Here is a 16,568-nt window from a genome sequence, read left to right as displayed (position 1 = left end):
AATTAGCTTTAGAATGAGTCTTAAATTGTTGGTCTTTCTTGACAAGTTTGTCAGTTGTACTTGCTAAGTGATACACCATGTATCTTAGAAGACAATTGCTGGCACTTGACTGAAAATGTTGCTATTACAGTTTCTGCAATCTGTATCATATTTGATATATCATAGCCAACCATACATTGCGAGGGATGGGATTACATGAAATGGATTATGTATCAGTTGTTTCATTATATCTATCACCAACACCAAGCCTCCATTATGTATGAGAAATTATTATTATTATTTTTTTTCTTTTGGTTTTTCGAGACAGGGTTTCTATGTGGTTTTGGAGCCTGTCCTGGAACTAGCTCTTGTAGACCAGGCTGGTCTCGAACTCACAGAGATCCGCCTGCCTCTGCCTCCCGAGTGCTGGGATTAAAGGCGTGAGCCACCACTGCCCGGCTATGAGAAATTATTTATATGTATTCTTTTTTCTGTCTTCTCCTTTCTCTCCCATCCTTCTCCCACCTTCTTGCCTCTGTCTCTTCTTTTCTATCACGAATATTTTGACTTTTGTGCAGAACCTGGGTTTGGTCTGCCTTCAGTCGATAACTCTAATACTGGAGGATGATTTCAACAAGCAAGTGACACTCAGTAGGGGAGGCCAGATCCTCACCAGTCCCAACCACGGCTTCACTCTGAACGGTAAGAAGCAACGCTGTGCGTGCATTAGCATTGATAGCAAGCACAATCTAAAGAGTTTCTTCTTGTTCGATGACAAAACATTTACTGGGTGCTTGTGTCCTTCTACCAAAATACTGGAGGGCATCATATTTACTATTTTTCTCAAGTGGCCTAGAGTTTGCACAAGCAAACAGATTCTCAAAATAAAATGAGATAGACTCAAAGATTTGTGGAGGATTTTGTGGGTTCAAATGAGGAGTAGCCCATTCAACACTGGGCAAAGGACTTTCTGGGTCAAGAGAAGATTTGAAGCTGAGAAATTCTTCGGGTGAAAAGCTGAGATAGTGCTATGGAGGGAAGTAAGGGATAAGTGTGTGAAGCTTGTTTAGGGGATAATATAACCGAATTGACATAGCTACATCCTTGATAAAGCCAACAGAGACTATCCAGAGCTGACATCAGGAAAGCAGGTGGGGTATGAACAGTGTATCAAGGGCTTTATATGTGGTAGTTTCCTGAGATGGACGTTGTTGATGTCCACATCGAAACATAGATATTAAGGATATTCTTTTGCTCTCCCAGTGAGAACTCTCAGCCATGTTCCAGCTTGTGTTACAAGGCACATGTCAGTGTCACACAGGTATCATGTTAAGAAAATTCATACAGAAGTCAATATAAAATAGTTATCATTTTCAGAAATGGCAATCTCATACACATTAGCCAAGCAAACAGTGAGTTTTAAGGAGTTGTAATTTGTTTCTTTCTTTTGTTTTCCTTTTTTTTTTTCTGACTATGAGGACAGCACTGTGGAAGTGATTTTGAGATGATAGATATCAACAATACAACATACAGCATGCTGTTTAGTGAGGCATGGAAGAGCCAAGGAGGAGCTGCTCCAAGGCAGAGAGAGTAGAGACGGGGGAAAGACAGACTGATGAGGGTCTGTCAGAACACAAGTGGCCAGCACTTACTGCTGGATTCATTGGCGATGTTTGGGGAAGACAATGAGGAAAATACAGTGACCAAAGATTTTTCAGGTTTATGGCTTTAGGGACCAAACTGAGAAATTTAAAATCTTTAAAAAAAATTGACAGAGGAGCAAAGAAGAGCTTTTGGTGACAAAGTCACTCTCTTAGTTTTGAACATGCATTTGTCTGTGTTGTGTCTCATAAAATAGTGATTACCAAGAGCTATACTTTCCATTTCTTTTTGTTGGCATTCATGAAAATATGGAATAAATGTAAGGAAATTAATACTTCCTAATATATCATGCCCCCTTTAGGATAACATGCCCTGCTACACCACGTCACATACATGTACACACACTTCATCCCCCATAAACATACACAAATGACATATACACACAAATATACACACACACAGGTCACATGCCACACCTCCACCCCCAACCCCCCCATATAACCATACACCTCATCTCTGCTACACTATTCATTCCTTCCACACTCAAACATATACACGTACACCACACACAAACACACACACTATAAAAAAGATGATTAGAATTCAAATATCTAAGACCTACCACTTTAAGATGTTTGACAATGGAAATTATGTGTTGATAACAGTCCATATGGAATACTGCCAAAGACTGAGAAAGTGAAAGACGGGGAAGGAAACAAGAAGCTACTAGGAAAGATTCATCCCTGGAGCATAGACAAGTCCTGCCAGCTGGCTACACACTTGCAGGTGTCATAGAAAGAGAGGCCTACCGTTACCCTCGGTCACCTCAGAACACTGCCTCTGTGCGACAACACTCATTTATATATGTTATTTCCCTCCAGGCATTGTGGAAATCCAAACCCTGTCATCCTTATTCATTCTTCTGAGAACCACCTTTGGCTTAAAGATCTTGTTTGCTATTGATGGAGAAAGAATTTACATACAGCTCTCCAGTGCATGGAAAAGAAGGACGTTAGGGTTGTGTGGCACCTTTAATGGCAACATCAGAGATGACTTTCTGTGAGTATGATTTATGTACAGCTCGTTGAGTTTAATGACTGTCAGTTTAGAGGAGGGCGATTCATTAAAAATGTTTACATAACGGATAGGAGGTCAGCAATCGCTGGCTAAGCACTTCCCATATACCATCATATTTAACTTGTATAGCCACCCCCACATTAGTGTTCTTGTCTCAGTAATTAGAGAAGAAACTAAGACCCCAAGGGGACAAAAAAGTCATTCAAGGTCACTTAGGATTTCTTAAAGTCTCCCCAGTCAAGACCCTTTTATCCATGAACTTTTATGCAGTACTACATTATATATATATATATATATATATATATCAAACATATAGTGATAATAAGCTATAAGAAAATTATTTTAAACAATCCTTTGCTATAATATAATTTTACTGTTTAAGATGAAAGCAAACTTACATAGTGAGATGATGATTGTGTTTTTACACAATCAATTGAATTGAATATGCCATACAGCCAGATTCAATTGAATTGAATATGACGTACAGCCAGATTCACCCAATATTTTGGTTTTATAAACATCAATATTGAGAATGCTGTTTCACATAAAAACGTAGTAGAAAATGGTAGAGCTGCGTTTAAGGTCATTTCAGATGTTCTTGAAACATTTGTCCTAACCTCAAGCCAAAATTTGATGACTTTTAAAACAAAACTCAAATCAACAAGTAAGATGCTTAAAAAAACAGCAAGCATTCTATCAATACAGTCTAAAGATAACATTAATTTGATACTTACATGAGGGAGGAATGATGGTAGAAAATATTAAAAATACACTTTCTAAAGCAAAGCTGTTGTTTGCGTAAAAGCAAACATCTTTGTGTGGTTTAAACATTGCAATTCACAGCATACAATATTCTCCAGCCAGAGATGAGGTGCTCCAGGCAGCGTTTGTTGACGTATGGCATGACAGTACGTAAAGTGGGTAGCGTACATTGTGTGTGCAGAACCAAAGTTGCCGTAAAGTCGTGCAATGCCTCGCAAGTGATTGCTGAGAGAAACACCTTGGAATCACAACGTATTTAATGTGATGTGATTGTGTATGTGTGTGTGTGTGTGTGCTGTGCAGGTCAGGAGTCAACCTAGAGTGCTGCTTTTCGGGGCCACCCACCTTGCCTTTTGAGGCAGGATCTCTATTGGTCTGGAGCTCACTGATTAGTATAGGCTGTGTGCTCGAACCCGAGGACTCCAGCTGACTCTACCTTCCCAGTGCTGGGATTCTAAGTGTGACCACCATTTTCTACAGGGATTTTAGGGATCAGAAAATGTCTCATGGATTCAAACCTGCAGTGCAAGCTGACGTTGGCCTTGAACCCCTGATCCTTTTGCTTCCACCTCCCAAGCATTGGTATTATAGACACCTGTTCCGCATGTGACCTCATTTGTCTTGGAATTTAGTTTGGGAGGTTGCTGTTTCAAAACCCTTTGATTGCTGCCAAACTTTTCATGACCACCTTTCATTTGCACAACTCCATATGTGTCATGACCACACTTTAAGATAAACTGTGAACTAGCCCATATTCTGGAGTGATGCTTGACTTGACTTTATGCAATGGGACTCAGGATGTGGCTCACTGCTGCCTCCTGTGCGCACCTCTGCTACGGAGCAAGTTCAGTCATCTGCTTTTAGAAACTTGCAACCTTTTAGAAAATCCTAATGTCATTTGTATTAATTATTATTTACAGTACGTGCTGGTTTTCTTTGGCACTACTGTTAGTTAGGAGACAAATTTTGGTGTCTAAGTTCATTGGATTTTTCTGAAAATTGCTGTTGCATTGGCAGAGAAGCGATAAATTATGTCTGTCTCCTTGATATGAGAATGTGTTTTTGCAACACCTGTTCAAATCAACAGTTCCCGCTTCAGGGTCATGATGAGAGTGCCGGTCCGTTGCTCCGAAGCCCCCTGGGAGCCAGTTAAGTGATGACTGGGTACTCATCCTCTGCAAACTGATGTTGCGCTATCAAGGAGGGATTTTAACCATTAGGAAACATGGAATTAAAAGCTAACAACCCTGGCCGGGCGGTGGTGGCACACGCCTTTAATCCCAGCACTCGGGAGGCAGAGGCAGGTGAATCTCTGTGAGTTCGAGGCCAGCCTGGTCTAGAAGAGCTAGTTCCAGGACAGGAACCAAAAGCTATGGAGAAACCCTGTCTCGAAAATCAAAAAAAAAAAAAAAAAAAAAAAAAAAAAAAAAGGCTAACAACCCTGATGGCTGTCAGGAGTGGTCAGGAGCTGGGCTGAAGGTAGGGCTCGTGTTGACCAGTGGATGACTAGAGGTCTTCCATCCAGCACAGGAACAAGTGTTGATGTGTTAGTTACTTGAACATTGCAAAGAGGCTAAATGGCAAATTTTCTCATGCAATAATGACAAGAATATGAGGTGGCATCTGTGTCCGTTAGCTCGGCTCAACCGTTGCAGAGTGGATACGTGTAACGTTAAAGAATTGTATTGTACATACAAAATGCATACAATTTTAAGCTGGCCCGTAATATCCATATAAAAGATTCTAATGACAAACTGTTTGGTGACAGGTGAGGCAGAAGCTAATAGTGCACATAATATATTGAGGTAATTTCAAAATAATAAATGTTGCCCTTTGTGGTCATAACCAGAAATAGAGTATAAGCTTAGAGGTCACTGTGGGCTGAGCATCCAGGGAATATGTCACAGAAGAGCTGTTCTCTAAATAACATGTGTTTTTTTTCCCCCAAACAACTCCACATATAATCTTTCCCTCTGTGGTTTTTCCCTTTGTAATCTTAATCGTAAACTCTGGTTTAATAATCAAACCAAGAAGACAGTATTTGCTTTGTAAAATTGAGTTTATATCTAGCCAAAGTCAAATCTGGATTAGCTGTGAGAAGAATATCATTTATTGGTTTTCGTACCAAACCGCCAGGGTTGTAATCATTAGGATGCTACTATCCTTGGTCGCTATAATCGCAGAACTTGCTCATTCCGGATAGACAACCTAACTGACCAGAACTTTTAACCATGCATCAAGAAGTTCACTGAATGTGTAATGAAATAATGAGAGCTGATGCTTTAATTAAAGTTTCAAAAGTAAAGTTTATCTTACATTATCTCTAACGCAATTTATTTACTTTCAGATTTTTTTTTATTTACTTGAAGTTAAAATAACAATGTCTCTACCACATTTTCAAAACAGAAACCAGGCTAGGAGGCTTGGCTCAGATGTCCAGAAAAGACATTAAGCCCTCTTTCTTGGCCTTGTCTGTCAGAATGGGTTAGCAGTCAGAGTTTAACAGATGGCAGATCTGTCTGCCACTCTCCGAGGCACCAGTCCCCTCCATGCATAAACATTCAGGCGCGATAAGGATGTAGGATAATATTTCAGTCAGAGATAACTCTTGAACATTGTTTAGCTTTTCAGCTAAAGTAGTTAAAATTCTTTACTTGACAAAGGTTAATGCGAATCTACAAACATAGTTTAATGGAAAAATATTAATTGAGAATTTATTTTACATGCCCTGTTAGAGTAAGTCAGGTATGATGAGCTGAAAGGCCATTTTATAAAGTGAAATACAATAAATAAACAGGCCTACATTCTGGTTCCTATCTTTAACCAATTTATTGTTTTAAGTCAACCAAGTGAAATAAGAGAGCCAGGCTCCGGGTAGCTGCTCCTGGGAACCCTGAGATATTTTGCTTTCCCTGGGAGGAGGCAGGGAGAAGGAAGGCAAGGAGGGACATAAATAGAACTCAGGCAGTTTCTTGAATTTTAATACCTTCATCTGAACAAAATGAGACGTTTATTTTAGCCTTCTTATAGTTCTTTAGCATCCTGGGGGCTTGTTGGGAAATAGGAAAAGGAAGGAGAGGATGCACGGGATGAGGGGAAACATCATCCAATGTCTTGTATACCATTTTCTTTCTCTCCTTTCTGTGCCGTTGAAGAACTGGTCTCAGCTAGCTGGTGACCGAAGCACTGACCTTTTAGCGTGCTGTGAGAGTGGAAGTCAAGCCTAGACTTCTGCTCAGACACATCGTGGCTGTGAGCACAGGCCTATATATCCTTCAGGAGACTGGATTTGCTTTCTGGACCCGTATAAGTAGATTTCACAGGCCCTGGACTGATAGGGAAACACTTAGCCAACGTTGGCTGTTGAGTTAATGAGTTTTGAGGGCCCCTGAAGGTGGAACTTCATATTTGCTCCCTTGATATTGAAGTCACACTTTAAAAGGGTGGTTTTTTCTCTTCTGTTTTGGTCTACTGGGGAAATTGAAGAAGTGAGGAAATTTGAAGGAAGGGTGACGCTCTATCACTTTTTACCCCAATTTTAATGGTATTAATTTTGCTCAGTATTTCAGGCCTTATATAAGTTGATCTAAAGAGTCAAGAGTATAGGCCATTTTACCCTATGCTATTTGCCATTAGCTTGAATAGACCATAGGAACTTTGCACTTCTACATTCCCACAATTACCCTAATCCACACTCAGACTGTTTGGTTATGTGGGTACTGTGGGAGCCAGGGCTGATCTTTTGTTTTCTTGGATACCAGCTTAATGAAACTGATCAACATTTCTCTGAGGTACTTTTTTGCTTCTTTTATAAAATGGGCATAAGGAGGATTTCTTCACAAAGCACAAATGAAGATTCAATCACTTTACATATGTCGATAATTTCACACCTTGAAAAATCTCAAGAATGGGAAGCTGAAATGTTTGTTTCTTAGAAATTGCTAGCAAAATTGAAGTTCTAAGATTTACTTAAATATTAAGAAAAGGAACATTTGCTTACTTGAATATTTGAAGGATATGCACGAATAAGGTGAATGAGAGAGACGATGGTGAACATTTTCTTGGCTTTCCAGCTCTCCATCGGGCATGATAGAAGGAACCCCACAGCTTCACGCACATGCGTGGAGAGTTTCCTCCACTTGTTTTGCTCCTGTCCACGTCCCGATGGTGGACCCCTGTAATATCAATCAACAGAACAGTAAGTCTTCCTTTTCGCACGTAGACTTAAGGGGAGATGCTCAGTATGCTACTCTAATTTTATAACATTATGCTATGATTTGAAATTATGATTTATTCATTAGGTAAGAGCACTCACTGCCATTCCTTATGTGTTTTTGTTCAGTCATATGCCTACATCCATGCCTGTTAAATGTAATTAGGGCTATTTAAAAGAACAGAAAACAACCCATTACTTTGCATTTAAAAATTTATACATCATGGGTATTTATTTTTTTTCTTCTTAAACACAGTCTGTGTTTTGGGGTTTTTGGATGCTGGAAACACTTTAACACTGCTGTCAGACTTTAGGGATGCTCAGCTTCAGTTTCATGGTGTGATAACTCAAGGTCATCACGAATTTATTCCTATGCACAGCATCTATTATAGCTTTATGAGCAGTGAGTCCATAATTTAGTTTGGATGTGCTGGGAAGAACAGATAATCTTGCTCCTAACACTTAAAAAAAAAGAAATTAGATGTTTTTAACTTGATGAGGAGGATTGTCAATCTCTCTCGTTAATCTCAAAAGTACTGGAATCTTGGCCTGTATCATTTATTACTTTGACATTCCATTTCCATTTTTCCTCCATTCCATCCTGATACTTCAAAAATGAATTCACTTCTTCAACTAATCTCATTTGGTTTTTGATATCTTGTTTCCAACATTGACGATTTCCTTCTTGCTGTTGCAGCGACTTTATTATTTATCAAGTTGCCCCGTAAAGGTTTCAGTGGAGTTCTTGCAAAGCTCTGCCTTCTAGCTGTGCTTCTTATCAGCCCCCACTGTGCCCGTTTTACCACATTTTTCATCGCTTTGCTTACACACTTGATGCCTTCTGTGCTGTATGCTTTAGAGATTTTCTTTTTTGCTTTTGCTGTGCACTATGATTTCTTGAAAATCCCAAACACGCAAATTAAGAAAGACCAAAGAAGAAAGGAAAAATTGATAAAAAGACACTAACTTTGAACCAAACTCTTGATATTTTCTCACAAGGATCTTCTTGAGTTACCTCTTATACAACGGCAGCACGATTTGATCTACAGTTTCTTAGAACACAAAGGAATGGCTTTATCGGTGTGTTCTTTTACTCTTTCAGGATTCTTGGGGTTAGGACTGTGTCTCCCAACTTTGTACAGTCATTTGTTTTACATATGCATGCATATTTAATGCAAAAATAGTGTTTAGGTAACTACCAGGGTTTTTATTATTAATAAATATGTCAGATCTGGGAGGAGTTGGAGGAAGAGTCAGGTGGTGAATATGATGAAAATGCACTGTATTAAATTCTTAAAGGATTAGTGAATATATGTCATATTGCAATTAAATATCCTTGGTGTCCTCAACAAAATCAATTCAGTATTGTTCCTTGAAAGTAAAACTATCTGATGTCCATCTGCCTCTCAGTCACAATGACAATACAAAGACTGACTGGTTTTTATCTATGAGGAAACCAATGCATGTAAGGTACACTTACATCAAGGAACCACATACCTCACCTTTTCTCTTTTTTTCTGAAAGATCTTAGCTCCCTGATCTGGTCAAACTTGTTTTGCTTGTCCTACACAGGAATGCATTTGGTCAAGGACTGATTTGAAGTTGGCAATTGTACAAATATAATGACAAATACTATAATTCAAATACTATGATATTTGTGTGTCCGAGACTTCAAAATATATTCCAACCCCTAATTTCTGTTCATTGTTCACCCATTCTTTCACACATAGATTTACTATCCAAACAAGAGTGAGCTATTCATGTTTGCTAGGTATTGGCCACTGAATTGTGTAGATGTTGAATCGAATGACTGTGACATCTGCCCCATTGTCTTTCACCCCTGAGACTCCATTGGAAGGAATGCAATGATTGCTAGACCTGGAGTAATGTGTTTTCTATAGACTTATTGGCCTATCCATTATCTGGAACCACTTTTCTCATGCACAGAGGCCAAGAAGTAATAATTGCCAGGTCCTCACAACAGGTTTCCTGAGGCGATCTTCAGGCTGGGCTGATTGAGGCTACCACTTCTGTCAGTCTTTCTGTTGCTCAAGTTATTCAGGTACACTGTAGTTTTGGCTAAAAGACAATTGAATGTGGCTTCAGTGCTGTTATCTAGGTTGCTCAACATATTGACTCTCGTTTAAAGTAGCAATACAATTCTAGGAAAGGGAGGTACTTGAGTAGGTTCGGTACCCCATTCTTAGGGTAATACCTGGCCTCGTATACGAAAGATTCATGGCTTCTTGTTCTGTCAGTTGGGTACGCAGCCCACTGTGATGTCATCCACCAGGAGCTTTTTGCTCCTTGCCATGTCTACGTGAGTCCAGGGCTGTACTATCAGCTGTGCCGCCATGATGCATGCAAGTGTGGAAGCTCCTGCCTGTGCAATGCTCTTGCTCACTATGCCTACCTATGTGCCCAGCGTGGTGTGCCCATTGATTTCAGATCGCAGATCTCCTTCTGTGGTGAGTATGACTGCACAGGCAGATGACCAGGTACCTGTTGATAGGTTTGTATTCACCATTGCCACTTTTGACTTTATAAAAGAGATGTCAATATTGTATGTAAATTATTTGAAGTATTCTTATAGTATATAAGTACTGAACATAAATGAATACAGAGTTTATTTAAACTAGATATACGTTGTATAAAAGAACTTATAAGGATTAAATACTATAGTGTTTGCTTAGTATGTGAGAGACCCTTCACTTAAATCTGTGGAACTAGAAAAGGGAGAGAAGGAAGAAGGAGTGAAAGGAGGAGAGAGATAGAGAGATACACACACAGAGGAAAACCCTAATAACTGTTATTTATTACAAAGTTGGAGTATGATTATTTATCTTGAAAGAAGCATTAGAAATAGTTGGAAAATTTTGAAAATATTCTTATCCTGGAAATGTCATATCTAAACAGTGAAGAATATGGAAGAAGATGATGCTCTAAGTGACAAAACTGATCTGTAGTTAGACAGGTACAATATGTAGTAGGCAGTTGCTAGTTCCTGTTCTTGATTTTTAATACTTTTAACTATGATGTCTGCTGTTCCATGTAAGAGAAATTCTATATGTGCCCTATAATTATTTTTGCAGCACAACTCTTCGGTCTCCTGGTTTTGTTTTGTTTTAACTTTTTTTTTTTTAAAAAAAGGAAGTTTACTGAAAACTTAAATTTATTGTTTCACGCAGCCCGCTCTCATGTTATAGAAGCAGAGCTCAGGGCCTACAAGGCTGGGAATACGAGCCCATTGACCCTTACACATCTGACCCCTGCCCTAGTCCCCTCTTCAATTGAGGCTTCTCATCTCTGAGCAGTCACCTATGGTTCTTCCAGTCTCTTGATTGATGCCATTAAAGGGGGCCTAACCGTTAATGGCAGAGCCATCTCTCCAGCCTAGCTCTTCCATGTTCTGGTTTTTATAAGGGTTTTCCCGTTTTCACAAGAGTGAAATCTAAGATCTAAGACAACTAGGATCAATACCCTTCCTCTACTTTAGAGTTTGCGCTTTAGTTCTCTCCTTGCTTATGGTGTCTGGAATCCTCTCCACTTCAGTACTCACACAGTTACATTACACACCTAACATTATTTTACTTATTTATGAATCAGAATGATCAAGGTGTTTTAGTGTATTTTAAATCTTTGTTTGCCTTAAATAAATAAAAAATTAAAAATAATATTCTTACTAATTCTTTGAAAATTTCAAATGTTTTTAACTTACTATTGTATTTCTGATGTTTTTAACTTACTATTGTATTTCTGAGAACTTTATGTGTGAGTTCTATCATTTCCCCTCTCCTCCCCCCCGACTTCTGCCATTTCTCCCCACTCCCTCTTAAAGTTATGACTTCTTCTATAATTATTATTACTACATATTTATGCATAAATACAACCTGCTGAGACTATTTAATATTACTCATAAAAATGTGTTCAGAGCCAAGCACTTGGAATTGGACAGCCTATCAGGGGGCTTGTCTCTGAAGAAGATTGATTTTTAACGGCCATTAATTGTCAATAGTTATTCATCGAGGTATAGGAGCTGAGGAGATTTCCCCCATCCACACTGGTATGTTAGCTGGTGTTGTCATTGTGTAGATCTATTTTAGGTTATGTTTAACTAGCTGCCTGCCATTTTTAGTTCCATTTGACCTAAAGAGAAGTTGGAAGTTTTTTGAAAAAAAAAGTATAAACATGATTTTAAAAAAAAACAAACACTGTATGGATCAATAAAATCAAATTGCATCACATTTACAGACAAATGCTTATTTAGATTTCAAGAATATGGTTAATGAGATGATGACCATACTGGTTAGTTTTTGTCTACTTGACGCAATAAGAATCATCTGGGAAACAAGAATCCCAACTGAGGAAATGGCTCCATCAGACTGGTCTGGTACCATAACAGTGAGACATCGATTGTGAACTGATGAAGGAGAGCGTAGCTCACCACGGGCAGTGCCACACCCAAATAGGTTGTTCTTGGATTGTTTAAGAAAGGGTAACTAAACATGAGTCTAGAATCAAGCTAGTAAGTACCTTTCCTCCGTGGTACTCGAGTCCGGTCCTGCTAAAGTTCCTGTCCGACTTTTCCTTGTGATGGACTGTAGTTAGGATGCGTAAGCCAAATAAACCCTTCCTTTCTCAAACTGGTTTTGGTCAGTGTTTTATCAAAGCAATGATGAGCAAAGTAGGGCAAAGGAATAGCACTATGAAGATTTAAATGTCACACAGGAAATCACTCAGACTCTTAAAAATATCATCTGTAAGAATGAATAAATATGGTACAGGAATTAAGAATGGCACAGAATGTCTAAGTTAATAGCCTCTCGAATAGTAATTTCACTTCCATGTTATACCCTTAATGAGGCCATCTCTCTGTTTGTCTATCTATTCTTTCATTCATTCCTTGATTTTATGCCGCATGCCTTATATCTACTTTGGACCTATGAGTGAGCATATGTTTCTACGCATGGGGGGCTGTGTAAGTGACGCTTGTTTGTCCACAGCCGTGGTGTGTCAGAAGGGCATGCTGTACCATCACTGTTCCTCATTCTGCCTCCGCTCCTGCACCTCTCTCTCCTCCCCTGAGCAGTGCAATGACGACTGTGCAGAAGGATGCAACTGTCCCGAAGGCAAATTCTATGAGGACACCCTTAACTTCTGTGTGCCCATGTAAGTCACAGAGATGGCTGGAGACAGCCAGATTGTGTCTGATTTCCCTCTGATAGGTCAAATGAACTTTTGCTCATGGTTCTTTACATGGCTAAGTATCTTTTTCCTTGTTTTGTTATTTACTTTTTTCTTAATGTGCTGAGATACTCACAGAAAGATACAGAAAGCAGTTAAAGATTCCACCAGTTAATCCTGAGGCTTTTTCCTACTTGATTTCTCCACACCCAAAATCACTAGCAAGAATGACATTTCCCTGTCATATGAGTGATAAGATTGAAGGACCCATCCTCAGAAAGGTCTTAGCCCTCAGAGGAAGCAAAGACTTTGGTTTGCACATAGGAGTAAAAGACACAGTGGATGTGTTTTTCTGAAATGTATTCGGAGACTTTTCTTGGGACTTAACTAGCAGTTCAGAATTATTTTGATCTTCAAACTCTCTAATTACTATGTCCAGTTAGTTTCTGCTATTTGCACATTGGAACTGTGAATGGTGACACCCTACAGTGACCAATTGCAGAGCAGGGAGTCAATTGCCATTTCAATTGTGTTGGAAACATTTCATATCTTATTTTATTTACTTCGCCTTTCTGCTTATAGCTATCACTGCCGGTGCCATTACAGGGGGAGCATTTATCAGCCTGGGGAGCTCATCCCAACACCCTCAGGATTATGGTAGGTGTCAACGAATACATTAACTCCATATATATCACATTGGAATGTGGAATAGGAAATGCCCGAGACATGTACTGGTGAAACAAAACCCTTTAATAGGTTTTGGTGGTTTAATAGATGTCAGGAATGGGATAGTAATTCAGACTACATCCTGAGGGCTTATAGGTTCATGGCTCATCTATTGGCTCAAAAAAAAATCAATTCTGGAATGGATCAGAACAATAACATACATAGGGGTCACTTATCACCTCCTGACGTATATCAAAACTTGTTCAATAGCTCTGATAGGATAACACCCATTCCAGATATAACCTGTCTACTAAGTGAAGACATGTCCACATAGCGGGACAAGTTTATCTACACCTCTCTCCCAGCATCCTCCTTCCAGCTCCCTGCAGGTTCTCACAGCTGATCTTTAGATGTTGATAATGCCAACAATTGTACAGAGCCAGAGTGGTGTGTTTTCTGTTGTCCTGAAACTGTTCTCAGTCTGCTGTATTTATTATTAACTAAGCACTCATGACTGTAACTGCAAGAGATAAGGGTCCGCCATTTTATCCCAATTCATACAGGAGCAGAATGAGGCACATGTAATTAAGCAACCTGATAATGATGCTGGGGTTTATGCCCTGGCACCTGGCTTGGCAGGTTTGCCCCTCGATTTCAGACCTTGCTTCATAGCTCATTTTGTATCGACGATAAACTATCATTCACATTACTTTTTATAATTATTTCCATCTCCCCCCGACCCCCTGATCAAAACACAGAGAGACCATTGCATCTTGTGTATGTGCCTGTATAGAATATACCACTATCTACAGTTTCCCAAGCTAGAAATCTAAGACTCGTTCTGACTCTTTTTTTAATGCTCAACACATCCAGCCTTAAAGACCTTAACAATCTTGGATTTAGGTTGATTTTATTTTTTTTCCCATAGGTGAAATGCATTCCTTTCTTCCCATCCCACTGCCTTAACAATAACACTCAGCTCTTCTTTCCTGCACCTTTTTAACGATTGCCTTCATTTTACATTGTTGTAACAAAATACCAGAGGTCAGGCACTTTATAAAGGTTTACTTAGCTCAATGTTACAGGAGTCAAGAACATTGGATCCACAGGGAAGAGAGAATCAAGGGAGCCACCTGCTCATAACAATCACCCTTGTATACAGTCCATTTCTGAGAGATTAATAATGACTTGTTTCAGGTAATAAACATCTTTATCTCTTCCAGAAGTAACCCCCCGTGACCAAATCAATTTGCGCCTTAAACCCCACCTCTTAAAGTTTCACCTTCTAACAGCGTCATTGTGGGCTCCAATCCTTAATATGAGTTTGAGAGCGAATAAACTCCAGCAAAACAATTGCATGTAACTCTCTTTGTCTGTGCTCTCCTCCCAAGTGTTGGAAAATCCTTCTTTGCATTTAATATCCTGAATAATATTTATTTAAATTTAGTAAAATTAAAACCCATCCTTCCTTAGTGCCAAAAATAAAACCAATTAGCACTGTGACCTTGTTTGCTACCCTGTCAAATGCCTCTGACCCATGAGAAGTATCCTAAGAAGATCTGACTGTCTCGGTTCCTCTATGGTATTTGAGGTATGAATATACCTGAGAGACATTCTATTGAGAAAAATGTGGGCACATGGTTTGCATGTGATGTGGCCCTTTATATGTCAGTTTCTTCATTTTGCAAATACAGAACACAGGCTCTGCCCTAAAGCCGAGGGGAAATCTGTGCTGGAGTCCCCAAGGACTGGTGTGTGTTCCTATTATGTTATCATATTAAGGAATTTGAATGCTTCGCTTGTCTGTATATGGTTTTCTCCTAATGTCACAACCAATCGCATGGCTGTTGTGACTCAATTCCTCTTTATTGATGCTGCCCCAGAATGGTGGTCTTAACATTCTAACTAACCTTCTCACTTCCGTGTTTAAAGACTGTGGTAGCTCAACTCAGAAGGAAAAAAATTAAAGCATCAGAGCAGGGTCTGGCTTTACCTCTTTTGCTCTCCATATCTCCTGGCACTTGATTGAGCAGAACAGTGGTTTGTATCTTGTAGTTTGTATATTTCCACTAAGCATTAGAATCTTTCTGTTATCTAAGGCATAACCCCCTTCTATCCTTTAGAATTGTGCAGGGTTTATTACCCCTGACTACCTAAATGTCAGTTATGAACAGATTTTTAAATTTTTAAAATATTTTTTATTCTCTTAGATTTTAAATGTATTTGTGTGTTGAGTATGTCACATTGTATAAATCAAATTGCATCTTTTCCCCTGTTGCTAGAAGCACTTGGGCCAGGCCATTCACAATAATGCCGTATTTTTATCCTCATGTCTCTCACAAGGCCGCTTACATGGAAGCGTTTGATAAAATACGTTAAAATGAAATAGCTGTCTTTAATAATTATTTATATGAATCACACTTTGGCCGTCTATAAATTAACAATTATTTTACTTCTAGCCAGTGTTCAAACGGGACTGTGAAGTGTGATGAGACAGCAACCCCCTCTACTGGTGAGTTCCAGATAAAGATTTTCCTGTGGAGTGTGTATCTCAAGAAATGGCTCAGCGGTTAAGAGTGCTGCCCGCTCTACCAAAGGTCCTGTGTTCGATTCCCAGAAACCACATGGTGGCTCACAACCGTCTGTAATGAGATCTGGTGCCTGCTTGAGGAAGAAACCTGGTCAGTCATCCTCATCAATTTAGACCATGAAACCCAATATGGACAAGTTCAACAGAACCGCCATCTATGGGCTGCCCATACATGCTTCAGCATTGCCAGGGCAAAAATTCCATTCATTCAGTTTCACGTATCTCAGACACTGCCTCTTACTTCTCTGCTAGAAGGCATCCAGTCCCTCCCAGGCTTTGTTACCCAAGCACATGCATATAGTAATATCACGTAGTCAGCATAGCATTTCAGTGGTTCCTGACTTTCTTCACATCAAGAGTTAGAGTATATGAGGGACAGTTAGAGAGGTGAGCATATGAGGCTGCCCCCAGCCATGGCTCTCAACTTTCCTGATGCTACAACCCTTTAATCCAGTTCCTCATGTTGTGCTGGCTCCCACCCGTAAAGTTACTGAA

General features: G+C 39.4%; 1 protein-coding gene across 4 annotated transcripts in view; it reads left to right on the top strand.

The window, feature by feature from the left end:
• Otogl (otogelin like) overlaps positions 1-16,568 on the top strand; it is a 114,066-nt gene that overhangs the window by 31,134 nt on the left and 66,364 nt on the right. For all 4 annotated transcript variants that reach the window (XM_057757959.1, XM_057757956.1, XM_057757958.1 and 1 more), the window contains exons 16-22: positions 558-681; positions 2,463-2,640; positions 7,494-7,618; positions 9,892-10,101; positions 12,637-12,802; positions 13,400-13,474; positions 15,943-15,995. In XM_057757959.1, coding sequence (XP_057613942.1) covers positions 558-681; positions 2,463-2,640; positions 7,494-7,618; positions 9,892-10,101; positions 12,637-12,802; positions 13,400-13,474; positions 15,943-15,995 — 931 coding nt within the window. The remainder of the gene's footprint in view (positions 1-557; positions 682-2,462; positions 2,641-7,493; positions 7,619-9,891; positions 10,102-12,636; positions 12,803-13,399; positions 13,475-15,942; positions 15,996-16,568) is intronic.

Source organism: Chionomys nivalis, chromosome 25 (assembly GCF_950005125.1).
Source record: "Chionomys nivalis chromosome 25, mChiNiv1.1, whole genome shotgun sequence".
NCBI classification, from domain to species: Eukaryota; Metazoa; Chordata; class Mammalia; order Rodentia; family Cricetidae; genus Chionomys; species Chionomys nivalis.
This window is presented reverse-complemented; position numbering and strand designations above follow the sequence as displayed.